Source organism: Hyperoodon ampullatus (assembly GCF_949752795.1).
Source record: "Hyperoodon ampullatus genome assembly, chromosome: 1".
In the NCBI taxonomy this organism is placed as follows: domain Eukaryota; kingdom Metazoa; phylum Chordata; class Mammalia; order Artiodactyla; family Ziphiidae; genus Hyperoodon; species Hyperoodon ampullatus.
In genome coordinates this window covers 128,156,474-128,183,766 of record NC_136914.1, presented here as the reverse complement: position 1 = coordinate 128,183,766, position 27,293 = coordinate 128,156,474, and the positions used below count along the sequence as shown (strand labels likewise).

General features: G+C 51.9%; 1 protein-coding gene across 1 annotated transcript in view; it reads left to right on the top strand.

The window, feature by feature from the left end:
• SORCS2 (sortilin related VPS10 domain containing receptor 2) overlaps positions 1–27,293 on the top strand; it is a gene marked incomplete at both ends in the record, with an annotated part of 488,460 nt that overhangs the window by 381,210 nt on the left and 79,957 nt on the right. Inside the window, one exon of the mRNA XM_079717755.1 lies at positions 20,936–21,100. Coding sequence (XP_079573881.1) covers positions 20,936–21,100 — 165 coding nt within the window. The remainder of the gene's footprint in view (positions 1–20,935; positions 21,101–27,293) is intronic.

The following is a 27,293-nucleotide window of genomic DNA, read 5'->3' as shown; positions in this document are numbered from 1 at the left end:
CATCCGTTCAGGTGGAAGGTCTGGGCCCTGCCATCCTGAAACTTGCAATTCATCTATTCATCCATCCACCCATCTACCCATCCATTCATCCATCCATTCATCTCCCCATCCATCCATCCATCCATCCATCCATCCATCCATCCATCCATCCATCCACCTCTTCATCCACCCATGCATCCATCCATACATCCATCCATGCACTTATCTATCCATCCACCCATTCATCCATCCATCTACTCACCCTCACCCTCTCAATACTAATTTATCAGAGATTTACCTGGCACTGCTGTAGGTGCTGGGGATAGAGCCTTCATCTGGAGGCTTCCTTGAATGCCCCCCTCCTTTGCGCACCCCCGTGCACACCTACGTGCACACACATACATATGTACACACACACACACAGAGCCATAGCCCCTGGCTTCCCTCCGTCCTAGCTGGACTGTCCTTTGTCCTTGTCAGTCACCCTCTATACCTCAAATCCCCTAACAAGCCTCCACGTGGGCCAAGTCCTGAGGGAGTCCCACCTCTGTGGGTTGGTTAGATCACACCATGCCAAAATGGGAGTTCAGTAAAGTGGCCTTGGCCCTGGATAGATTTTTCTTTCTGCCTAATTATAAAATCCATTGCAGCAGAAATCACAAAACAGAACAACTTGGCTATTACAGGGACATGCTTTATACTCATGACTTAAAGAGCTTGTTTTAAAAACTAACTGTAAAACCACTTAATTACTTGGTTTTAAAACCAGCCATGTGGAAAGTATGTTCCCTTGATGTACCTTCTGGAGGTGATTTCTGGCAAAGGGAACTCTGTGGTGATGCAGACCATGCCAGGCTGCCTCGCATGTACATGGCCCAGACCATCCCAAGCTGCTCTCACAGAGTCCCAGCCGGCAGACAACTTGTCACCCCTCTCCACAGGAAACGTGCGGAGCAGAGGGACCAGCAACAGGAACTTTGTGATGTTTGCCAGGCAGCTCATAAGAGTGAGGCCAGGACAAATTTCTGAATATTTTGCCTACAAATCTTGTTGTCTTTCTACCATGCCTGCCATCCCTCCATCCATCCATCCAACCAACCATCTATCCATCCATCCATCCACCCATCCACCCATCCATCCACCCATCCACCCATCCATCCATCCACCCATCCACCCATCCAACCATCCATCCATCCACCCATCCACCCATCCATCCAACCACCGAACCAAGTGCCATTTGTCTGTACATTTATCTATCCATTGATGGTCCCATCCACCCATACAACTACCCACCCATCCGTATGTCCATCCATCCATCCATCCATATATATATACAGATACACACTCACCCATATATCCATCCATCCGCCCATCCATGGGCCATTTATCTATACAGTCATCTATCCATCCATCCATCCATCCATCCCTCCATCCATCCATCCATGTATCCATCATCCACTCACCCATCCATTCATCTAGCCACGTACCCATATGTTCACCCACCATTAAATCCACCCATTTATCCACCTGCACACCAACCCACTCTTTCACCCACCCACCCATCCATCCATCCCTTTATCCACCCACCCATTCAACAGGCCTTCATAGAACTCCTTGCATTTGAGTTTCTGGGCAAATGGAGGGAGAGGGGTGGGAACAGAACCCATTCCCTGACCCCAAGGAGCTCACGGCCCAGGGGGCTCATGAACCACGATCCTGAGGTAGACTAAGTTCTGAAGTGGAGGTGTGTCTAAGTTTCTATGGAACTACGATGGGGGATTGGGCACCAGAAGGGAACAAGGAGTGTTTCATAGAAGAGGGGACATTTGAGTTGGCCTTTGAAGGATGTATAGGTGTTGACCATGTGGAAGAGGGAAGGGCATTCTAAGCAAAACTTTTAATTCTGAAGTTTAAGATCAAGGATCTTGAGTTCAAAATCTGGCTCTGCCATCCCTGGCTGTGTTTCTGGAACGGAGTCTTAATCTCCTCACTTGTAAAAGGGGAGATTCACCTCCCACTGGCCTCCATGCCAGCTCTGCTTCACTTTCTTAGCTCACTTTCCCTCTGGGATTCACAACGGTGGGCATGGAATGTTCCCGGATCCCGCTGCTTTTCCCTCTCGCTTCCTGATCCCACTCAGTCTAATGGCTTCACGTACCACGTATGCCCCCCAGTTACCCCCAGCCTCAGTGTCCCCCTCAGACTCCATGCTCAGATCTACCACAGTCTCCACGACTCCTGCAGGGCATCACTAACAGGCATCTCAAAGCTGTCAGCTGCAGCCAGAACTCCTCCCATCGCCTCGCCAGACCAAGGGGCCACCCCCAGGTGTGCCAAGAGCTTCAGGGTCACCCTCGACCCCTCTGCCCCACCACCTACATCAAGTACATCGGCAACTTCCATGCTGATGTGTCCAAACTGCACCGCCCTGTCCACTTCCCACCCCACGGTCAGCACCCTGGCCCAAGCCACCCCCATGCCTCCATGTCCTCCCAGCAGGCATTTTTCTAAGACCAGCCCGGAAGCTTCAGGCCAGCAGTACCTCACTCTGCCCAGCCGCCTCTGCAGTCCACGCTCAGGGACGGGGGAGAGTCTCCTGTCCCACCATCAGCATCATGCAGCTGGGGGCCCAGCTCGGCCCCATGGAGTCTCTTGCCTGCCCCACCTTCCAGCCCCAGTGCTGGGGACCACTGGGTGCTTCTCACCCCTGAAACCTCTTCAGCTACTGAAGGCTCTGTTCCGGTTGGAGAAGACCTTTCCTGGACCAGCCCGTGCCACAATATCACTCTTTATTGTTTTCCTCCATCTTAAAAACATGAGGCAATCGTCCTGGGATTTTGCTGAGAGCAGAGGCTTGCTTGATCCTGTGTCATGGTTCAGTGTGTGGCTGCTGGTCTCTGGGGCTTCTCAGCCTTTTATGGACCTGAGTCTTCACAGTGGGTCCTCATTCACTTCTGCAGCCCACGCTAATGGAGTCCTACCTGCCATGTGCTAGGCCCATGAGGACAGTGTGGCTGAGGTCCCCGCTGTTCAGGACCTGGCCCTGCCTTGGGAGACCACGGCTTGGAGAGAATGCAGCAGGCTTAAGTCAGGTTCCCCAGAAGCAGAGCCTGAGGCAGGGGTTTGGTGCACATAGTGTACTGAGGGGGAGCTCTGGGGAGGGACCTGAGGGAAGAAGTGGCCGAAGGAGGATGTGCTCTCAGGCAGAGTCTGGCTAGGCCCTGTCCATGATCTGTTCAGGGGCATGAACCACAGAGCTGCCCCTCCTTGAGGCAGGGGTAGCCTTTCCCCCGTCCATGCAGCACTGTCTGGGGTCCTCCGGGGGATGGTACAAATTCCTAGGCTGGGGCTCTCATCAGCTGAGGGCAGTTTTCTGGGAAGGGGCTGGCGGCTAACAGGTCTGGGACTCAGCGCAGCATCAGCCATGAGGCTCAGGGCACCGTCGAGGTGGGCGTTTGTTACAAGCTTGATACTGTGACAAAGCTGGCTTTGTCTCAGTTCCCATAGGCCGGCCTGCAGGTTGGCAAGGTGGGAGTTATCTGCCCTCTTCTTACAGATGAGACACTGAAGCACGGGCCTGGGGGTTGGCGAGTTGGAAGGCCAGGACTGAGGGTCCCCAGGCAGGGGTCTCTTCCCTGGCTCTCCTGCTTCTTGGCCAAGAGGCCCGCCCTGAGGATTCCAGGCCACCCTGAGTGGTCCACCTCCCACCGTCCTTCTCCTGTCTGCCACCCCCATAGTTAATCCACCAGCCTGAGACCCCTGGAGGCAGTGACCAGTGGAGAGGAGAGGTAACTGGCTGTGGGTTAGACAGGTACACAGGTCTGGGTCCCATCCAGCTCTGGCCACCGTGGTGAAGGGATCCCCGGGTCCTCTGAATCTCAGACACGTCCCCTATGGGGAGAAGGTGGGTCCACCCTGGGCCGTGTGCTCAGGGCCAGTGGGGATGTGGGCAGCCTGCCCAGCCCAGAGCCAGCCCGTGGGTGGCGCCCAGCACACAGAAGCAGAGGAATCTTCTCCTCGGTTCTCCTGAAGAAGCTTTTCTTAAACACTCCTTCCCCTCATTTGTAAAATGTGGGGTGTGTGTATGTGTGAGTGTGTGTTGCGTGATGGTGATTGGACAAAATCAATGCGGTGAACTATGTCTTTTTTTTTTTTAACATGAATACCTTTTGCTGAGCAAAATCCGATCAGAGAAGGCGGCTCGGCTGCTGGCCTGGAGAGTCCCTGTCACCAGCTCAGCCTCTTGTGAGCTGGGGGGCCTCTGGGCACGGGGTTATCCTCTCTGGAAAGTGGGGACAATAACAGAACAGCTTCTCGGGAGGAGCCAGTGACTGGACACAAATAAAGCACTCAGAGCAGCATCTGCCCAGAATGAGTGCCCACCGTGTTGTTACTATTATTGTTAGTTATTGCTATGATTATTGCCTGGCTTGGTGAGTTCTGTACATCGTCACCTCTGCACACTGTGACGGCAAGCCTGTGAGTTAATAATCAGCATAATCAGGGATGGTGTGGGATTTTAATGACGTGCTGGTCTGAGCAGGGCCCAGAAATGCCCACAGCCTCCCCAGAGGGCAACCCCTAACCCAGGTCAGCTCCCGAGAAAGATGCCAACAGAGTAGCTGTGGGGGAAGTTCAGGACCACCGTGCTCGTCCCAGGGACCTCCTCCCATCACCCACTCTCCCACCTCATCCTGAGGCTCGGGTAGAAGAACAAGACCGACAGGGGAGCAAGAAGGGTGGAGGGTGTCCCCCTCCTTCTTAAAGGGCGGTGTCTGGGATCCCGGGTCCACTGAACTGACTCAAGGTCACACTGCTGTATGAGCAGGGCCAGAACTCAGTGTAGGTCTGCTGGACTGCAAAGCCCTTTGTTCTGTGTCCTGCAGCGTTGAGCTTGTTTCAAAGACACACACACACTCAGTAAGGTAGGGAGCCCCTCGTCACCGGAGGTAACCAAGCAAAGGGGCAGGGATGCTATTGTGGCAAATGCAGTATGGTCCGGTGAGTGAGGTGAGGGGCCCCTTGTCACAGGGTGTCCAGCAGAGGGACAGGGACCGTATCACAGCAATTCCAGCGTCAGAGATTGTGCCAGTCTGCCTGGGACTGTGGCCACCTCTGAGGCTCTGTGACTCGGCCGACCACCTATTTCTGGGCGTCACTGTGTCTTGAGTGACAGGAGGGGCTGGATCTGCCCCATCCCACCTCCCACCCACCACCGTCTCTTCGGTCTGTGCCTTTGGTGGGGGGAAGGCCAGGCCCCCAGCTGGAGGGCTGTGGGGAGAGGTCCCGGGAGTCTTCATGCAGGATGGATGTCCATACTTCTCGATCCAGAAACATCAACACTGATGGTTCTCACAGGAGACCAGAGCCTGTGTTCACCTTGGTCTCCACATGATCTCGAGCCCTCGGGAATCTCCTGCTGCAGAGCTCCTTCCCCAGGAACTTTAATTAAATCATCATTCATTTGCGGTCCAACGGATGAGAAGAAATTGACTAGACAGACTTCTCATCTCTCCCGTTATTGCCGCATGTTTGTCCAATTCATTCACTTATGAGGCATCTGTTCTGACATGGGCCGTGGGCCAGACCCCCAGGGCCACTCCTTGTCCCTAAGGAGTAGAAGCCACAGGACTCACTGGTGACTGATGGCACGTGGTTAACAGGACAGGAAAAAGGGATGGCAGATGGCACCCTCCCTACACCATCCCTCCTCTGGGGACACAAATGCCCCACCTGTGACGGTCAGTGGTGCCTGGGGACAGAAGTGCCCCACCTTTGACAGTCATGGTGCTTGCTGGATCCTCCCCATGTCTGAGCTCTTTGTGGCACTGCCCTGTGCCCGTCACCTCTGGCCCGTGGCTCCCCTGGCCCTGTGCTCTCTGGTCCTCCTGTCACCTCTCTGCCCACTTCTTCTCAGTCTCCTTCTCTGGCTCAGCTTTCCTCCAACACTTCTTCCACCGGGGAGACGGTCAGTGCCACCGGCGAGGCACCAGGTCAACTTGGTTCACTGCTTTCCTCCCAGCATCCCAGGCAGGAGCAGGGGTTCCTTCCAGGCTCCCTGTTTCCCCAACCAGTGGGTGTCCAGTCCCCCAGGTCTACCTTCTCCACGTCTCCTGCAGTCCTCCCTTCCCCACCCTCGGCCTCCCCATCCCCTTCCTGCTGGACCCGGCCCACCTCACTCTCTCTGTGGTCTTGCCAGGGCCCTCCCTGCTCCCCACCGTCGTTAAGTGGCTGGGCCTTCCCCAGAGTCCATGATCTCTCAGTTATATGCTTCTTTGGTCATTGTCTTGCCACTGCACTGTGTGCTCCTTGAAGCCAAGGACAGCTAGGCTGTGCTCACTGTGTCCCCATCACCAGCCGACATCGGTTCCGTGATGCACAAGTAAAGAGCAAGGGAAGGGCAGCGTGCGCCCCTGCCCATCTCTGCAGTGTGCAAGGAGGAAGTTGCCTTGGCCGCATCCTGGCCTCAGCTCCCACCGTGTGACTTGGGAAGTCACTGCCCTCTCTGGGACTCATTTGCTTCATCCGTCAAACAAGGATAATTACAGCAACCACCTCATCAGAGGGCTGTTGAAAACAGGAGTCAAGCATTCAGTACACTGCCTGGCATACAGTAAGTGCTCAATTAATGCCACATAGATTACTTTATTACCAATGCTGTTACCTGTTCCACATGATGCAGGAGTGTTTCATTCAGGAAAACCATCATACAGGTGATTTCAGCTATGGGACATTGACTGGGAGTCCCCCAGGTAGAGAGTCAATTTCCTCCCCCAGATACCAGGAAACCGCAATAACGTGCCTTTCAGCTGTGTCCTTACTTGATCCTATGAGCACAGAATATCCAGTCTCTGCACTGATGACTGTGGCCTTGGCCATGCTTTGCCAAACCAACATGGCAATAATATCTTGGTCTGTAATCACAAAGGTTTGAAGAGAGAGCCTTTGGAGATTCCACAGCCATTTCCAAATGCTATCCTCTTGACCCAGGAGGCTGCCCAAGCAAGCCAGCATGGAAAAGGCACCCTGCGAAGGTACTGAGATCCAGTCCCTTGCTTTCTGCTGTTCAATTAGGGGCAGATGAATGAATAAATTGTTCACAGATCTAATCATGCATTGTTAATACAACTGTCCTGATAAAAGACAGTCTCCCCAAACACAGTCACTCCAGAAAATTAACTGTCCGCCACCCTCTGCCCAAGCAAGAAGGCTTATTAGCTTTGTCTGCAAAATGTCCTCAGACAGTCAAACAGAACACAATTACACTCGACTCACACCAAAGCCTCAGCGTAAACCCCTTTAGAGAACTCAGATCATCAATAATTATGGGGGAGGCGGGGGCCTCTCATTTCACAAATCCTACAGACAAGATTATTAATAAAGTCAAGGCTCTAAAATATTGGTGATGAATTGTTTTTACATGTCCTGAAATATGTTTGCTTCATCTGGTTACTATCGATCAGACACAAGATCTTCCAAATCAGCCTCCAGCCAAAGGGAAAATGTTTGCCTCTCCGTTCAATTTACAAATGTTCTCAGGGATATTTCCTGGCATTTCAGTGATTGTTAGGCTGGTAATTAAAACTGAACCAATCCTTTCCTGACAATCAGTTCCATGATTGTGTTTGAGTCGATGTTTTACTAAATCGTGTTGGATGCTTGTCGGTCTCGACACAGAGGCAGGACGAGGGCTCTCAGCATCAGAGTCGGGTCCATGCCGGGGCCAAGGCACACAGACTGTGTGGGCTGGAGCGGGTCATCTCACGCCTCCAAGCTTCTGGGTTTTCTGTCTATACAATAGAAACAAAAACACCCACCTTGTTGCTGTTGTGAAAATAAAATGATAAAATACCAGTGCCTAGTGCAGGGCCAGGTACACAGTAGGTGCTCAGTAAATGTTATTTCCCTCTTACTTCCCCACCCCTACTTGATGGAGTTCAAGTTTATGCAGAGACAACACTGGAAGGCACAAGCTACTGGTGCCCACACCAAGAAGAGTGGATTCAGGGCTGGCTGCATGGTGATGGTTACAGCTGGTAACTAAAGTGTGCACAGGGCTCAGAGTGTGCAACTTCCTTTCCCGTGAGCTCTTACAGTCACTTCCCACAGCAATTTTCAATGGGTTGATGGATGGAGGATGAATCGTGAATTGGGGTAGGGAAGGAGGGAGAGAGAGGGAGGGAGGGAAGGAAGGAGGAAGGAAGGAAGATTGGATGGATGGCTAAGTGGATGATGAATGGATGACGGATGATGGATGGATGATGGACGGATGGATGGGTGGATGGATGGGTGGATGGGTGGTTGGGTGTTGGGTAGAGAGAGGGAAGGAAATTCAGTTGAACTAAAATATTAATAACTATTCATGGATTATCTAGAAGTAAACCTTCATTTTTAAAAAATTCTCTTCCCATCTTGTCTACTCAATAGAGAACTGAATACACATTCTTAGGCCTTTGCCCACAAACAAATTCTTCTTTTTGTTAAAGTATACTATTTTTTTTTTCTGATTACACATTTAACACATTTTCATCTTAAAATATTTATTTATAAAATGTATTTATTCACTCCAAAAATATGTATTGAGTACCTCTCCCATCTTAGATTACATATTACATACTAAGAATGGAACCAGAAACATATTCTAAGAAAGAAAAAACTTAATACCCAAAGTGTCATCAGCCAGAAACACACAGTGCTTTTATCCTTCTGGACTGTTTCATTCATTCTTTTTCTATATATTCATGCATATATATACCTCTTTACACACACATATATGGAAGCTTGTGTGCCATATATACTGCAAGTTTATGTGTATGTATGCATAGACACACATATATGCATATAGTCATTCGATCACCTGATTTTATTTTTCTCATACTACTTCTCACTATCTGAAATCATTGTATTCCTGCATTTGTTTTCCTCCCTGTCTCTCCCACTCAGACATAAGGCCCATGGGAGGGGGATTTTGTCCTGTCCTGTTCACCATCATCTCTTCAGCACTGGTGCTCAATAAATATATGTTGACATAATCAACAAATTGAAAAATAGGCATATCACATGTATGTCTTTCCTCCTCCTCGGTGATATTGGTCTTTGGGGCATATTTCTCCTGAACTTCCTGCTCCCTGGGTTCTTACAGATGCCCTCAGCTAAGCGGAGGGCAGTGGGGGGCATCTTGCTCAGAATGGCAGGCTCTAAATATCCTTGCTCCAGGATGGATGGGCAAGACCACCCAGCTAAGCCCACCCAGCTAAGCCCTGACGTCAGTCTGCTGAGCTTCTAATAAGTTTCCAAGAGGTGTCCACGGACGAGCATACCACGGGGGGCAGGGGGCTCGCCTTCCTATTTCAATGTATTTTGCAAGGCTCTTTTAGGATCCATGTTTTGAACAAATGGAGGTCTCTCTTGTCCCGATGTATAGTTCACCAAGAGATCATATTAATATTTTAGTTGGTAATGAAGTGCACTGTAACTCATGATGTGCTTCTGTTGGTTGAGGAAGCGCTGGAGGGTCTTAGCAAAGCTCCTGGCCCTTGAGCTGAGAAGTCTCAAGACTTTTTGCAGGAGTGAGCCAAAGAAACGTTCGGAAGACACAACGGCTGACGGGAAGGCCTGCCGCCGGTGGGTATGGGAAAGGGAACTGGGATCAACTTGTATTCGGGGAAAGGGTTCTATATACATCACCAGTCAGAGCTTGATTGGGAACACTCGAGGCAACTGGAGTGGGGAGGGATTTAATGCAGACACGTGGAGGCTGACGCACTTGATGGGAGGCTGGGGGTGGAGGTCAGGGGGGCGCTGCTGATGTCAGAAGGTCAGGAGCCCAGGAACCTCGGGGAACCGCTGCCAGCGACGTCAGCTGCCCGCTGCAGCCGAGTGGGTAGTCCAGGGTATGCTGGAGACAACTTCGGGCCTGCGCCTGCCTGCAGACACTGCTGGAGGCCTACGGCTTCCTCGTCTTACTGGCTGTCACGTGCAAGCCGCCCGCTGGGGAGGCCGGGAATGTGGTCTCCACGCGTCCAGCTCCTGGGCTCAGGGGTGGCTGAGCAGGGCTGAGATGGCCTGAATATCAGCACAGATAGAATGCCCTTCCCTTATACATTAAACTTTTGCCCAAAATGAGACTTAAATACATTCCATCCACAGTGTTCAGGAGATAATGTCAGAGCACCTACTCTGTGCCACATGAGGGCCTGGGACTCAGCAAAAATGTCAGAGCACGTACTCTGTGCCACGTGAGGGCCTGGGACTCAGCAATGGGCAAGACGCGTGTGTTCCCTGACGGCGGAATGTGTGTGGGACCTGGCCGGGAAGAAAGTGGACACAGAATGTGGAAGGAGAGGGTGGGGAGTTGGTGTTTCGTGGGGACAGAGTTTCTGTTTGGGATGATGGAAAAGTTCTGGAGACGGAACGTGGTGACGACTGTACAACAGTGTAAACGATGCAAATGTCACTGAACTGTCTGCTCAAGAGAGTTAACATAATAAATTTCATGTTCTGTATATTTGCCACAATTTAAAAAATAATGCAAATGGATGTTTCTGGAAAGTGTTAATAATTGCTTTTAAGACAGTAAAAGAGTACCTTGGTGTCAGGGCCTATTTAGACCGTGGGATCAGGAAAAGCCGATGTAGAAGGTGGTCTTGGAGCTGAGTGAAGAAGGAAGCGGCCCCGAAGCCTCTGGAAAGGGTCCCCCCTGGAGCCAGACCGTGGAACGGGAACAGTCCGAGGCCAGGCTGGCTGGAGTGAAGTGACAGAGGGATGGCAGGTGTGAAGCAAAGCCCATCAGGGCCAGTCACACGGGACTGAGGGCCGAGGGGGACGAGCAGGGAGATCTGTGGGTGCTGGCGGCCCCAGGTGAGACTGCAGGAGGAGGGGATGGAGCAGTGGCAGACGGACTCTCCCTGCCCACCCACTGGCCCTCAGGAGATCCCCCCCTCCAGCTGCCCCTCCACACTCTCTGTGGGGTTCCTTCTGGTCCCCAGCCCAGGTCAGTTCTTTTCTCACTTTACGCAGCCCCTAGGGGGGCTCATCCACTCCCAGGACCACGAGTCACATGTCTGTGCACCTACCCCGAATACCTACCCCAGTGCAGATTTCTCTGCAGAGCTCACCCCATATCCCAACCTCCCGAACCCCTCCCTCCACCTGCGTGACCCTCAGGAGGCTCAGCTCCAGCGTGAGGCTCGAACTGGCCTCCTCTTCATCTCCCCTAAGCCGCTCTCCCTCCTGTGTCTTCATCTCCATCCATGGCCTCCACACACTTGCCCGAGCTCAAAACTTAGGTGTGTTCCCCTTATTTCTCCGTCTCTTTCCTCCTCACCAAAACCACTGAACTCTGACTATGAAATGTCATGGACACCCGTCCTCTCCTCTCCACGACCTCTGCCCCAGTCCAGGTCACCAGGTTCTCTCACCTGGGTGAGCCCCGTGGCCTCCAAATCAGCCTCTGGCCTGCCCCCTCCAGGCCCTATTCCTCATTGCAGTCAGAGGGAGACAGCCAGGGCATCCAGGCAGAGGGAGTGTGAGGCTGCAGCAGACATTTGGGGACTTGGAAGCAGGCCGGGGTGGCTGGCCCCGGGCCGTGTGGAGGTAAGGTCAGCAGGGTGAGGTCATGGGAGGGGGGCATGAACGCCAGACTCCGGACAGGAGAGGCCCTGAGGTGTTTCAAGCAGGGACATGATACTGCACACTTGCGTGTACGTAAATCCTAATTCTCCATAAGTTCTTCAAGGATAGACCTTTCTGGTTTAAGGAAGCACAAAAGTAGTGAAGAGCCCTTCTGTTTCTGCAGCAGTTTCACATGTTGTGCCTAATTTGGAACCTCTACCCAGAGAGATGATTGCCTCCAGTTTCAAGGTGAGGAGAGTGACTAGCCCAAGGTCACTGAGCAAAGCCGCATCTCCGTCAGACTCACATCCTGTGGCTTCTCCTGTGCTTATGGCTACTCAGACCAAAAACCATCGCATGGAGTGATTTTCTCCTAAAACTCTGGGTAGCTCATCTGCGTTTGTGCTGAGTAGCCCAGCGAGATGCATTCATCCACAAGAATGAAGCACCGGGTAGGAGAGTTATTTTTGCTCATCATGACTCACACCGGCGTGTATAAGACGCTCTGCCCAGATTCTAATTTGAGACCCGGGGGTGGATGCTGCTGTATTTGTTTGTCTCCACTGTCTGCCTCTCCTGGCGTAAAAGCCAAGTTTTCTGTGTCCCCAGCTGGGCACATCTGTCTGGCAAGGAATAGACTGGGCGATTGGGTTTCAAATAGAAAGGTAATTCCAGATGACACCCATCCCCGGGGGTGGGGAGGGAACCCTTTTAGGGCTCCACTTGGTAAAGAGAAGATTAAAAACAAATCCTCTCCTTGATAAAGAGTCTGAATGGAAACCGGAGATCTGTGCCGCATCCAGCCAGAGCTCTGGCGGACGTGAGAAGTGGTTTCTGGATGCTGTTGGTTTTCCTTTTTGAACTCGGAGGTTCGACAGCTATGATTTGCATGAGCTTTGCTGCGAGGCAGACTGGCACACTGGCACCACCTTTTGGAGGAGATGGGTTAGAAGCCCAGCAGGGGACCAGGGAAGGTGAATTGGCACCCGGTTCGTGCAGGGGTGGTTCAGGCAGGCAGGTCCGAGCAGGAGGCCAGGTGCACGTGATCCGGGCACGCAGGGAGGGACGGGCCCGTGTTGAAGGATCCCATTAGGGCATCCAGGGTGCCAGGTTCAGGTAGGTCTCCTGACCTGGCCAAGAGGGAGACAAGAGGCCCATGTGGGCATCTCACGCAGTCTTCCCGCCGTCTTCCTGAGCGTGTAGCTCACCTTCGGGGAAACTTTCCAGATGGCCTGTCCTCTCCTCCAGTCCCGCCTGGGGGAGGGGCCTCCCTTCTCGGGGTCCCCTGTCCCAGGGCACTGCTCACACCAGTAAATGACTTCCCTTGTCTGCTATTAGCTCCTCCGGGGCAAGGATCCTGTGAGGTTCATCTCCCAGCCTGGGGCCCGAGGCACAGCTGCATGAGTCAGTGAATGGTCTTAAAGAATAGGATGGTGGACCAAGGAGAGGAAGCAAAGGTGAAGAGGAACAGAAAGGCCCTCCCCCTGCGGCCCCTGCCCTCCTCTGCCCCTTCATGTGGTCAGAAATCGTCCCCAAAACTCGGGACGGACCTGCAGACGTCTGGAAGCCATGCCTAATAGTCTTTGGGATGGGAGCGGGGGGAATCTGTCTGGACTCTCCCAAGTCTGCTGCATCAGGACCCCCGTGTTTTTGCTACATTCCGGGCTGATGCAGTCACATCACTGGCCATGATGTGATGCCGATGAGTGACACAGCAAAGAGCTGGGTGTGAACCCACAAGGGCTGTCTGGCCTCAGCTTCCCCATCTGAGAAATGGGGATGGTCACACCTACTTAGCAGGTGTGCTGTGAGTATTAAGTGCAGGAAGTGATGCACTCCACCCCTCACCTGCCCCTGCCCATCATCTCTACACTGCCTCAGAGCTGCCCTGCTAGTACTTCCTGCATCTCTCCAACCAGATGCTGACAGGGCCCTGGGGCTGGCTGCCAGGCTTGGATGGGAAATAACAGAAGGGTTGTTAATTACCACGCATCCAAGCCCCGGCCACTTTGCAGGCTTCCCACCCAGCGCGTCCCGGCTGAGAGAGCTAAGCAGATCTGTTTTTAACACGGGTTCCGTGTGGGTGATGCAGAGGCTGGGGGAAGACAGGGCCCCTCTGCCCAGCCACCTGCAGACTGGCCCGGGGAGCTCGGCCTTCGGGGAGTCGAGGACCCCTGCCCCGTCCTCAGCGGGAGGGGACCTTGGGGAGCTCTCTCTCTCTCTGCCCGCATCCGCGCTGCACGCCAGCTCGATGGAGGCTCCTGTCACTCTGTGTCACGGTGACTTGTACCACGTTTGTGTCCTGCACTGGGCTGGCCCTCCTCTGTGCCCGCTGCCCGCTGTCAGGCCTCCACTGCCCATTTCTACCACGAGTCCTGCATAGCGGGAAGCAAATCTCATCTACGGACCTGCCGATACACTTTGGTGGTCGGGGAAGCATATCCAATAAAACACATGTCAATAATGTGATCTGAAAAGAAAAAAATCCCCAAGCCGGTGACTTTCTTCAGAAGAAGCGCCCTGCCACTCCCGCTTAGAATCCATGTGCCGGCCCCACTGAGCTCCACCGTCACTGGCTTCCCCTAACGAACTCCTTTTGGCTCAGGTGCCACCTCCTCCAGGAAGCCCCCAGCCCAAGGTCAGGCCTAGGGCGAGGCAAGGGAGGCTCTAAGGTATACAGTTAGGGAGGCACTCAAACTCAGGTGCCCTGGCCCACCTCTCACCCCCCAGAGAGACGGCGCACTCACCCTGGGGACAGTTTCTTTGCCTTCTGTCCTCGTCTGTCCTGGGGTTTCCTGGTGCGAGGGAATCATATGCTCCCTGTACTGTCTCTCTCACCACCACCTTTGAGCTGCCTCATCACCGGGACCCTGAACCACGGAGGTGTTTGGTGAACCAAACTTCTTTGAAGAATGCTGCAATAATAAACCCACTGTCATCTACGGCAGGTTCGCCATGGCCCAGGACTATGCTAAGTCTGGTTTTATTTTGTTTGTTTGTTTTTTTGCGGTACGCGGGCCTCTCACTGCTGTGGCCTCTCCCATTGCGGAGCACAGGCTCCGGACGCGCAGGCTCAGCGGCCATGGTTCATGGGCCCAGCCGCTCCGCGGCATGTGGGATCTTCCCAGACCGGGGCACGAACCCGTGTCCCGTGCATCGGCAGGCGGACTCTCAACCACTGTGCCACCAGGGAAGCCCTTTGTGGGTTTTTTTTTTTTTGCCCCACTGCATGGCATGCAGGATCTTCGTTCCCTGACCAGGGATCAAACCCCTGCCCCCTGCAGTGGAAGCTCGGAGTCTTAACCGCCAGACTGCTGGGGGAGAGTCTGTTATATACTTTGTTTCCTTTAACTCTCAACTCGCTTCTGCCATGGTAATTCCTATCTTCATTTTACAGAGGAGGACATTGCAGCTCAGAGACGTGAAGTAATTTTCCCAAGGTTGCACAGCTCACAGGAGCAAAGGAGGGCTGAAGCCCAGCTCCATGGGCCTCCAGAGCCTGCACTGCTCCCGTCCAACCAGGTCTCTGCTGTGGGCTCCATGTTCCACGAGCTGCTCGGCCTGGACTCCCGGGGCCATCATGGGCACCCCCATCCTGCAAGACACCATCAGCGTGGCTGAGAGCAGGGCCGGGAGGAGTAAAATCCCGAGAACGGGGCTCTAGTTCACGATGGTTATCTCCTCGTCACTTGGTGGGGAGCAGAGGCCAGGTCCACCAGCGTGCTCAGAGTTGCACAGCTAATGGACACGGGGCTGAACCCAGCAGGAGCTGCGGCCTAAAGCAGCTCCCCCGCCGACAAGGGGAGGGCGCTCAGAACTCACCAGGGGCCATGAGAAAATGCAGACCCTGATCCCGCAGGTCCAGATGGGGCCAAGACACTGTTCATAATAGGCGCCAGGGAGGCTGCTACGCCTGGTCCCAGAGTTTATTAACTGAGTAGCTTTGGAAAGAGCCCATTTTATGGCTGTGTGACCTAGGCATTCACAGGAGGATCTGTGCTTGGTTTGATGCTCTACTGGTACCATCTTGAAATTCCTAATTCCTTTTGAACAAGGAGCCCCACCTTTGCACTTTGTACTTGGCCTGGCAAATTAAACCCTGGAACTCATGCTTCAGGTGGGCTGGCCGTTAGTCCAATGAATTTATCAAATATTTGTCTTCAACTGTGTTGCCTCTGATTTTGAGACACCCAGCCTTAAGGGCCCCCAGAACCTAGCTCGGGTGCCATATGTTTCCCCAGAATAGTAAGCAGTGAAAATACATCATTTAGAATAGTCAGGTTCCCAATTTGGAAGAACAATCTGCTAGCCTCCTCTCTGCACGATGCTAATTGCTTTGTTTTCTTTGCTCCAATAATCCTTTCCTTGTCAGCACTTTTTCCTTCCCCCGTCTTTCCTGGCTTGTCCTACTCTGAGGCCAAAAATAGCCCACAACCACAGATTGCTGGGCCCCTGGCCAGAATCACTTCCTCAGGTTCTTTTTCCTTCCGCCTCAGTTGCCACCATGGGTAGGGCCTTGGCTGTAACTGGGGGCTGTCGTAGAGGTGACCCGGTACCTAGAGCCCTCATTCTGTGTGGGAAAACCAACACCCATTTCTTGGACCAGGTCCCGTGCTCCGGGCTGGATGGCAATGATGAGGACCTGGGCCCTGCCAGGCTGCACAGCCTCCGCACCTGGAGGGAAAGGCAGGCTCTCTGCGGAGAACCCTAGGAATGTTGGGCTGGAGCAAATGAATGTACAAGATGCTGGGGGAAGGGGCAGAGGAGGCATGAGAAAAACTCTGTTGGAGGATGTGTATCACAGAAGGCTTCCTGGAGGAGGTGACCTTCTAAAGGTGCCTCAGTGGATGCGGAGGCGTTTGATAAGCAGATAAAAGGGGGAAGATGTCCCATCATAAAAAAAACAGGCTAAACTCATGCTGGGGGCACTGGCAAAGCAGGGACGCCAAAAATAAATGAGAAACATTCAGCTTTGTTGAAGTTGCCCAGAATTCAGGGCTCAGAAAATTTCAAAGAAACCATTTTCATTTGATCACACTTGGATTTTGTGACATTTTGAGATTTTAAAATCTGATTTTGAATTACCAGTGGTGATGTTGGGGGTGTCTTGATCCTGCTGTGCATTCCAGCCAAAGGGAACAAGACACACAAAGGTGGTCAGGATGTGAACGGTCTCAGCTGGGATGCCGCCTGTTTGCCTTTGGTTATGCTGTCCTCTCTGCCTGAAACACCCTCCCCTGGGTCTGGATCAAATTTCCATTCGTTCTTCAAGTCTCATCTGGGTATCACCTCCTCCAGGAAGCCCTTTTGTTCTGCACCTGGATGATATTTCCCCCCGCTCTGCTCCCATAAAGCCTTGTGCATACCTAAATCCTTGCTTGACCTTGCAGTTTTAGCAACTGTGGAAGAATGAATGAATGAACGAACGAATGAGCCTTCGTTGCTGTGTGAAACGAGTGGTGAACAGGAATAAGTGAATGAGATTATTTATGCCTTCTGCTCTCCAGGCTACTTAAATATCCCTAAGGATGTTTTTCTCCCAGAGGAGAAAAACAACAAACAGTTTTCTTAGAGTCACAGACTGAGCTGGAATTGCTCATTCATGCATGTATACATGCATGCATTCCTTCGTGTATCCAGCAGGGCTTGGTTGACCGACAGCTTGGGGTCAGGCCTGTGCAGGGTGCTGGAGAAACCAAAAGATTCCCTACCCCTGAGATCAGGGGGCACAGTCTAGTGGGGGAGGTAAATAAGCAAATAGTTGTATTGTAAAAACATTGTGGAAAATGCATCACGAGCAAAATGCTTTAATGAGCTTCCCCGACCAGACGGCCCAGATGGAGCCGGGCGTGAGAGTTGCTGCCCTGGGGTGGGGCGTGGAGCCAGGCCGAGAGTGTCCAGTGGATACTGAATGAACGGTGCTGTATCCGGGAAAGATGTGGTAGGAGTCTTGGTGATTTATTTCATTTTTCCTGAGTATCCAGGGAAACCAGGTGCTGTGTAGAATATTTAGGAGTTGAAGGACGATGCCAGAGGAGACACAGGACCCCAAAAGACTTCCCAGTAGCCAGAGCTGGACCTATTTGGGCAGCAAAATAAGAAAATATTATTGAAATACAACTCAAAGCATAAACTAAATATTTGTGGGTTCATAGTGATATAAATACATGATTGAATAAGTAAATAAATGGGGGAGAAAAGACAAATCTCCCAGGCAGAAGAATTCCATATAATGTATGTAGCTACTCCACCCTCCAGGAGGGCCACCTGCCTCTCCCCTCCCCACCCCAAGGTGTGGGCTGCGCAAGGCGACTTCCTCCCAAAGGGACAGGATGGAAGCGGGGAGGAATGGAGTAACGTTACAGGGAGACGCCTGGCCAGTGCCACCTGGCCAGCGAGGGCAGCATCATCAGTGACAGGTCACATCCACTGCACGCCCACTACAACGAGGGAGGCAACCCTCATTTTGCTCCTTTCCCCCCTAAAACCCAGAACCACGGCATCAGCACAAGAAAAATATCAGACAGACCCAAATGGGGAGGTAACTACTACAAAACAGCCAGCCAGTCCTCCTCAAAACTGCCAAGGTCATCAACAGCAAGGAAAGCCTGAGAAACTGTCACAGCCCAGAAGAGCCGGAGGAGACATGACAACTAAATGTCACGTGGGAACATGGAACAGGGACAGAAAAAGACGTTGGTGGAAAAACGGGTGAAATGTAGTGTGTAGTTTAGATAAAACCAATGTATCGCTGTTGGGTCCTTAGTGGTGACAGATGTATGATCCTGATGTCAGCTATTCATGAAAGAGGAAGCGGGGTGTGTATCATGTGGGAACTCTCTGTACTATCTTTGCAACTTTTACGTAAATCTAAAACTATTCTAAACTAAAAAGTTTATTTAAAAAATTTTAAAAATCCTTCTAAACCCACCACGATTAACATCCCCCTGTGTTTCTTTCCATTCTTTTTCTAAATGAAGATGTAATTGACATACAACATTATGTTAGTTTCAGGCGTGCAACATAATAATTCGATGTTTGTCTTGTGAAATGATCACAGTGAGTCCAGTTGACATCTGTCACCATACATAGTTACAGAATGTTTTTTCTTCTGATGAGAACTTTTAAGATCTACTCTCGTAGCCACTTTCAAATATGCAGTATAGTTTTATTGATTATACTCACCATGCCGTACTTATTTATCTTATAACTGGACGTTTGTACCTTTTGATCCCCTTCACCCGTTTTGCCCGCCCTCCTCCCCCCACCAGTCTGTTCTCTGTATCTAGGAGCTTGTTTTCTTTTTTCCCTTTTTCCTTTTAGATTCCATATATAAGTGAGATCATATGGTACTTCCTTTCTCCTTCTGATTCATTTTACTTAGCATAACATCCTTAACGCCCATCCATGTTGTCACAAATGGCAAGTTTCATTCTTTTTTTATGGTGGAATAATACCCCTTCCGTTCTTCTTTCTATGCATTTTCCACTGATAAAATTATACTTACCTTTATACACCTACCATTGACAAAATTATAATATACTTCCTTACAATTTTGTCAATGTGAAATGTACAGAAATTAGACTCGCTTATAATTTTGTGCTCTGCTTTTTTTTTTTTTTTTTTTTTTGCGGTACACGGGCCTCTCACTGTTGTGGCCTCTCCCGTTGTGGAGCACAGGCTCCGGACGCACAGGCGCAGCGGCCATGGCTCACGGGCCTAGCCGCTCCGCGGCATGTGGGATCTTCCCAGACCGGGGCACGAACCCGTGTCCCCTGCATCGGCAGGCGGACTCACAACCACTCCACCACCAGGGAAGCCCTGTGCCCTGCTTTTTAAATGTCACGTGTGCATGAGCTCTCTTGTCACTAAACATTCTCTGTAAACATTTGTACACGCTCTCTGGCTCCCCTGACCATTCTCCCCTGCCCCATTTTTCCTGCATGGAAATCACACCATGAGGAACATCTCCGAGCACATCTTTGCAGGAATCAGGCTCCACGACCCTCCATTTGCTGGGGACAGAAGGCTTTTGTGCTGGAGGAGATGAATGACCGCCCCTGGGGAGCTCATTATGTTTCCCTGGGAAGAAAGAACACATTGGGTTATCATTTGTTCACATGAGACAGGAGTTTTGTGCAGTTCATTGATTTGTGCTCTGTGTGTTTAACTGTCTTCTAGAGCAGTGTCGCAGGTTGAGGAAGGCCATCCTGGGGGGCATCTCATTGCCCCACGCCCTCCCGGGGAAAGCCACCCATTTTGTAGACAAGGAAACTGAGGCACAGGGTGTTTGGTCACAGAGACATGGATTTGAACTGGGTTATCTGGAGACGGAGTGTGTGCCCCCAGCCCCCACTCCACCAGCACACATGGTTCATTCATTCATCCCCTCATTCCCTCATTAGTTCATCTGACTGGTGGAGTGCCCAGGCCTTGCAGGGGTGGGCTGGGGAGGGGGTCAGTAGTGACCTCCACAGACACGGCCCCTGGCCCAACAGGGCCTCAGTCCCTGGGGAGGAGGCCGCTTCCATGAAATGGGGTGAGCATGTGATGGGCAAGTCCTGGGTCCCCAGCAGCCTTGTGGCAGGAGCTCAACCCAGCCTGGGGTGAGGAAGGCCCACCCCAGGGTGGGGCTGTGGCCCATGCTGGGCATGGCCAGGGTGCAAGTGGAGGCTGGGAGGGAGGCCGGTCCAGGAGGGGTCTGGGGACCCTGATAGGAGGGTTGGTGTCTCCTTGGGGCTCCCAGGAACCATGAAGGTTCTACAAGGTCCGTGTGTAGGAGACCCCTGGGCTTCCTGTGCGGGGAACGGACCTTCTGATGATGCTGGAGGTGGGAGTCGGGGCCACAGCGCTGGAGGGTGAACCACGCGGCTCGCGGCCCCTCCACCCCGCGTGCCGGTGCTCCTGGCACTGTCACAGCCCACCCGGCTGGTTGACCTTCTCTGGCACCAGGGATACAGGAGCTCTCGTGTGTCCCTCCGAGGGGCCCTGCCATTCCACCAAGTGACTGCAAGGCGAGGCAGCCTCCCAAATGGTCCCTGCCTCCTGGGTGTACTTGACAGTAAGCCCTCCCCACTGTAGAGCTGTCGGCCGGGCAGGTCAGTGTCCTTGGGCGGCCATACCAAAGTACCGCAGATGAGGCTTCGAACCACAGGAATCTGTTATCTCAGTTCTGGAGGCCGAATGTCCGAAGTCAGGTGTCGGCAGGGCTGGTTCCCTCTAGGGGCTGCGGGGAACCCATTCCAGGCCCCCTCCCGGCTTCTGGAAGCTCCAGCAGCCCTTGGCTTGTAGACGCATCGCCTGATCTCCACGGGGAGGCCTCACGCCCCACTGTGTGTTTCAGATCATCCTCGTGAGCTCCTCTCTCGGCGACCGGGACCAGAGCCTGTTCCTCAGCACAGACGAGGGCGCCACCTTCCAGAAGCAGCTCATCCCCTTCTCCGTGGAAACGTTCATCTTCCACCCCCGGGTGGAGGACAAGGTGCTGGCCTACACCCGGGAGGGCAAGGTAAGCAGGCCTAGAGCCTCTCCATCACGTGGGGCCTGGGACCCCCCATCACCGCCTTCTCCCCTGGGCCGTGTGGTTGGATGCCACCAGGAGCCCGAGGCTTTGCAGGAGAACCGAGCTTGGCACAAATGGGCCCGAGAGCTGGTTGATAGATAGTGGATAATTATGAGGACCCTTCCACTCTGTCCCCCTCTCTCTGCACTCCAGCCACAGGGCCTTCCTCTACTTCCAGAACATTCCACGCACCCTCCCACGCCAGGCCCTTCCCTCAGCCTGGAGGCCTCTTCTACCACCACGAGAGTGAATCGTCCTTCAGACCCCAGATCAGCGTCCCCCCCTCTGAGGGGCTGAGCAGCAGGGCCCCAGGAACACAGGGCACCTTCACAGGGCGACAGAGGAGAGCGTAACGGGGGTCTCTCTCCAGGGCCACCGTGGGTGGGCTAGGAGAGACCCTGGGGCTGAGGAGGGAGCCTGCTAAGGGCCCGTGGAGGAGGGGCCACCCTGGCTGTAGGAAAGGCCTGTCGGTTTCCTGCGGCCACTGTAAGAAATGACCACAAACTTGATAGCTTAAAACAATAGAAATGTATTCTCTCACAGTTTCGGAGACCAAAGGCCCAAAATCAGTTTCATGGGGCGAACACCAAGGTGTCTGTGGGCCCCCACTCCCTCTGGAGGCTCTGGGGGGGGATCACTCCCTCGCCTCTCCCAGTCTCTGGAATTCTGTGGCATGTGGAGGGGTCACTCGGATCTTCAAAGGCGGTGTCTTCAACCCTTCCGGCTCCACCTTCACGTTGCTGCATGCTTGTGTGCATGCGCGTGTGCACGTGTGTGCGAAAGTTCCCTCTGCCCCACCCGGATGATCCAGGATAATCTTCCCAACTAAACATCTTCACTGAATCACACCTGCAGAGTCTTTTTTTCCTCCATCTGGTCCCATGCACAGGTTCCAGGGATTATGACGTGGATATTTTGGGGGGCCTTTTTCAGCCAACCACTGTGCCCAGTAGGAGGCCAGATCCCCCGAGCCATAAGGAAAGGGAGAGGAGGCTGGTCCAGGAGAGGGTCACTCAGCCCCTCGGAACTGCTACTGGGCAGTTGGAGAACAGGAGTCATGGTACCCAGCTCTCTCCCCTCCCACCCTCCGGTCTTCTGCTGGTGCCTCCCATGGTCTGAACCCCACCAGAAGCCAGAGAGAAGGAGCCTGTGGATGCCATCTACACAGGGCAAGCCCCCAGGGTTGGATAAAGGTGGAGAAGGCAGAGCCTGGGTCTGGAGCAGATGGAAGCTGTCTAGATCAGGAGCCTCCTTGGCAGCCCCCAGGCCTGCATGGGACCCACTGTTCCACGCTCTCCCAGATTCCAGTGCCTCTCTTTCCCAGGACTGTAATTATGTATTTGTGCCACTATTTGATTATTGTCTGCACCGTACACACACACTTGGGGTAAGCTCTTTGAGGGTAAGGGCTATGCCTGTGTTTTTTCACCATTTTACCTCAAGTACCTGGCTGAAAATATTGAATGGATGGATGGAAGGATGGTGGATGGATGTGTGGATGGATGCATGGATAAGGGGTGGATGGATGGATGCATGGGGGGATGGATGGATGAATCAGGTCAGGGACCTCCACATGGAGACTCCTGGCTGGCCTGATCCATGGCTGTCTACAGGACCTGGCCTCCTTGCTGGTCCTCAGTTTAGTGTATCTGCTTTGACCTGGAATACATCACACCCACTCACACATCACTGGCCAAAGCAAGTCTTGTGCCAAGGTCTGGTCCTTGCTAACTGACTGAATTTCAGGATGTCCCTGAAATTCCCTGGTCTCACCGACTGCCTCTGCTCTGGGTGCTTTCCTTTGGAACAGCGTGTATTCTGGGTATTAATAGTGCTACTTAGCCTTCCATGTATTTAGACTAAAGCACAATCACAGAGACTTATTTTCCCACAGAGATGACTGCCTTGCAATTGCTCTTTAATTTATGGTGCCCTGAAAAATTAATGGAGCTGAAATCTCAGTTATTTTCTTTGGGTCTTTTCTGTGACTATGAGGAAAGAAAAAGGAGGGAAGAAAGGCTTCACTGTGGTTGTAAAAGGAATGAGGAATTTGAGGACATTAATAACAATGACAGCAGGGCTGTTTTTTTAGGCATTATGGTTTCAGCAGGATGGCTGGTCGGACAACACTGATTTTGATACCAACAGACCTGCTGTGTTAGGTAGGCGTCTGCTGCTATAATGCTGAGTAACACACAGCCCCAAACCTCAGTGGCTCACAACAACAAGCATTCTTTCTTATTCTTGCATGTGCGAGTCAGCGGGGGTCCTGCCAGGCTAGCTTGGGACTGACTAGACAGGCATGCCTCCTGGCAGGGTTCAGGTCTCTTGTTCCGGAACCAGCGGTTACTTGCAGACATGCCGTTCTCATGGTGGAGGGCAGAGGCTCCGAGGGGCAGAGGAAACCACATGAGAACCTCCACGTGTCTGCTTTGACCTGGAAAACATCACATCCTTTCCCGCTGGGCAAAGCAAGTCATATGCCAAACCCAGAGTCCACAGGCTGGACATAAATATCTCACTCACAAGGACTTGCAGATTTTTACAAAAGCAAACGTTCTCTTCTATTCCTTCCCCTTCCTTTTCCTCCCAGATGCCTGCACCTTCCTCTAGCAAAGACTGTCCTTCCACCCCTCAGACTGCCCTGTCTCCCTACTTCTAGTTCTCTCCTTTACTGTGTCATTAGAATTTGGGGTGCTCTGAGGCTACCTTATTTGGAGCCTGGACAGCCTCCTTGGGTGAGAGCTGAATGCAGTGGGTTTTTTTCTTTCAAGGCTCAGCAAATTGCTTTAGGCTCCTGGGATCAAAAGGATGTGAGAGCTGGGCAGTCCCTCCCCACGCCAGCTCGCTGGGGACCCCTGGCACGAAACTGACCAGCTTGTTCCCCTCTGCTCAGACCTCAGACATGCTCACAGGCAGAGCCCGGGGCACTTAACCTCTAAAACATCAATAGACCCACTCATGTTTTATTCTGCTTCCCATCGAGAACCTCCTCTGCTTCCCAGCACTGTGAGAAATAGGTCTGAGCCTGAGACTGCCTTCCAGAAACTTAGTAGAGGAGACAAGACACCTTGGATGGCCAATCAGGGAAGACTTCCTGGAGGAGGGGGGTTGAACAGGGGCTTAGAGAATGAGTCAGGATGTAAGTTTACTTTTTAATACAACTTCAGAACCACAAAGATGATTGCACAAGAAAAGAAAGAAAAATGAACCCCTGCAATCCTCCAGCCCAAACGAAGCCGTGTTTGCGTTTATACAGGCTGAAAAGGAAGAGGAGTGCTATCAAGGGGGTGGGGTGGGGCGGGCAAGAGCTCTCTTAAGAAGGGGTGAGTCTGGGGCTCCCCTGGTGGCGCAGTGGTTAAGAATCTGCCTGCCAATGCAGAGGACACGGGTTCCAGCCCTGGTCTGGGAATATCCCACATGCCACGGAGCAACTAAGCCCGTGAGCCACAACTACTGAACCTGTGTGCCACAACTACTGAAGCCTGCCCACCTAGAGCCCATGCATGGCAGCAAGAGAAGCCACCGCAATGAGAAGCCCGTACAGCACAACCAAGAGTAGCCCCCGCTCGCCGCAACTAGAGAAAACCTGTGCACAGCAACAAAGACCCAAGGCAGCCAAAAGTAAAATAAATTTTAAAAAATAGATAAATTAATTTTAAAGTAACTTTTTAAAAAAAGAGATGAGTAGAGGGTGCTGTCATCATGAGAACAGCTTTGTGAGCAGCGAGAATCTCACAGCTCAGAGTGTGTTCCTTTTTGCTCTGACTGTTGTGTCCGACAAGGCTCAGGGCAGGAAAGAGAACTCACTCTGGATATTTTAAGCAGAAAAAGGATTTAGCGTGGGGCGTTGGGTGCTCTCTAAACTGTTGGGAGTGCTAGAGGTGCGGCTTCAGGCCAGACTCCCAAGGATCCTCCGAGAAGCCTGTGAAGCTGGACCAGCAGGGGAAGGTGGGGGATTGAGAGCTCCACTGGGGTCACCAAGGTCAAGAACATGCAGCTGAGGCCAGGGTCCAGGCATCTGAAATCACCACTGCTGCAGCCCACACTGCCTGGGAACATCCACAAAGACAGAGATTTGTCCAGCTGCTGCCTCCAACACATCTGCCCCTCCACCCCACAGAGCTGGAAGATGGATGCCAAGCACAAACCCATGAACTTGCTGGCCAGCAAAACAGAGTTACTATATGATCCAGCAATCCCACTCCTGGGCATATATCCAGAGAAAACTGTTATTTGAAAAGGTACATACACCCTCCATGTTCATAGCGGCACTATTCACAATAGCCAAGACATGGAAGCAACCTATATGTCCATCGACAGATGAATGGATAAAGAAGATGTGGTACATATATACAATATGATGGAGTATTACTCAGCCATAAAAAAGAATAAAAGAATGCCATTTGCAGCAACATGCATGGACCTGGAGATTATCATACTAAGTGAAGTCAGTCAGACAGAGAAAGACATATACCATGAGACATCACTTATATGTGGAATCTAAAAAAAAAAAATAGATACAAATAAACTTATTTACAAAACAGAAACAGAGCCACAGACATAGAAAACAAACCTATGGATATGTTAGGAGACTGGGATTAACATATACACACTACTATATATAAAATAGATAAACAACAAGGTCCTACTGTATGGCACAGGGAACAATACTCAATATTTTGTAATAATATTTTGTAATCTATTCCCTTATAAGGGAAAAGAGTCTGAAAAAGAATATATATATACATATGTATATATATAAAACTGAATCACTGTGCTGTACACCTGAAACTAATACAACATTGTACATCAACTGTACTTCAATATAATAAAATAAAATAAATGGCCCAAGGCAGCAGGAAACTGCCTCCATGACACTGTCCCCTTCCAAACCTCGCATGCATGCATCTATCTGACCCAGAATTCTAGCTGCAAGGGAGTCTGAGCAATGTTGGATCTCAGCTTTTCAGCCTTTGCAGTATGCCCAGGTGCCCTACAGCAAGGGAAGGAAGGATGCTGAGTTCCAACCATCATACCCAACCTACCACTGAAAGCCGGGTGGAATTGCAATGCTTCTAATAATTGTGTGAGACTTACTGGTACACATGTCTGTGAATGGAATGCGCCTTCCCTCTGACTTCATCCTCCTCCTTTTCCTTTATTTCTTCCTTGTTCTCACTTCTGATTGTTTTACCTTTACATCAGATCAAAATATCTTCTGATCATTTTATTTTTCTTAGAGGAGTGGTCTAGAGGAAGTTGACCCTTCCCCAGGACATCGCTGTGCGGGTTTTAGCTGCACTAACTAGGATGTCCCTGATGTGTTTATTTGCTGGTGTTTGTCCTTTATTCAGCAGAAATGTTCTATTTCTGCAGCAGTTGGTTGTGTGTTATGCAATCACCTCCCATGAGAACAAATTGGAAAGGCTTCATAAAGTTCTGGGGCAGATATCATAAATGCAAGAGCGTCGGTGGTGATGACAATGATAACGCCATCCATTAATCCGGAGGTTACATAATCCTGAGACTGATGGCCTCAGACTCCTTTTTATTCACTTATTGCCTGAGGATATGAGCTGTGCTCTCCCGATTGGCAGATGGGTAAAGTGAGACTGTCCTGAGAGGAAGGAGTCCACCGGGTGGTGGGAGCAGGGAAGAGGGGTGTTCCAGGCAGAGGGAACAACACGTGCGAAGGCCTAGAGGCAAGAGAGAGAAAAAAGGTGGGTCCAGAAAACAGCAAGAGTTGAATACAGCAGGAGCCTGGGGCTTGAGGAATTTGGGGAGGGGACACTGGCTCTAAGTAGCCAGGGTTTGGGGAACCCTGGAGGGGTAGCTGGGGGCAGCAGCTGGCACCGGGTGGAAGACAGACTAAGATGCAGACTCTCAGTCTCTTTGAGTAAGAAAATCTCGCAGCCTGAGTGTTTTCTCCCTGCAGATGAGAGCAGAGGAGAGGAGCTTAACAAAGAAAACTCCCAAGTTTATGAAAAAGGGACAACTGTTATACAGTTGTCACCAGGTCACAAAGTGTCAGTCAGACAACTATTCAGAGTGACTTTCTTTCTCGGTGATTTTTACGGGTAGGGACAGCCATCCTGAAGTGGGGCGTCTTCTCACAAGACCCCGAGGTTAGGAGATG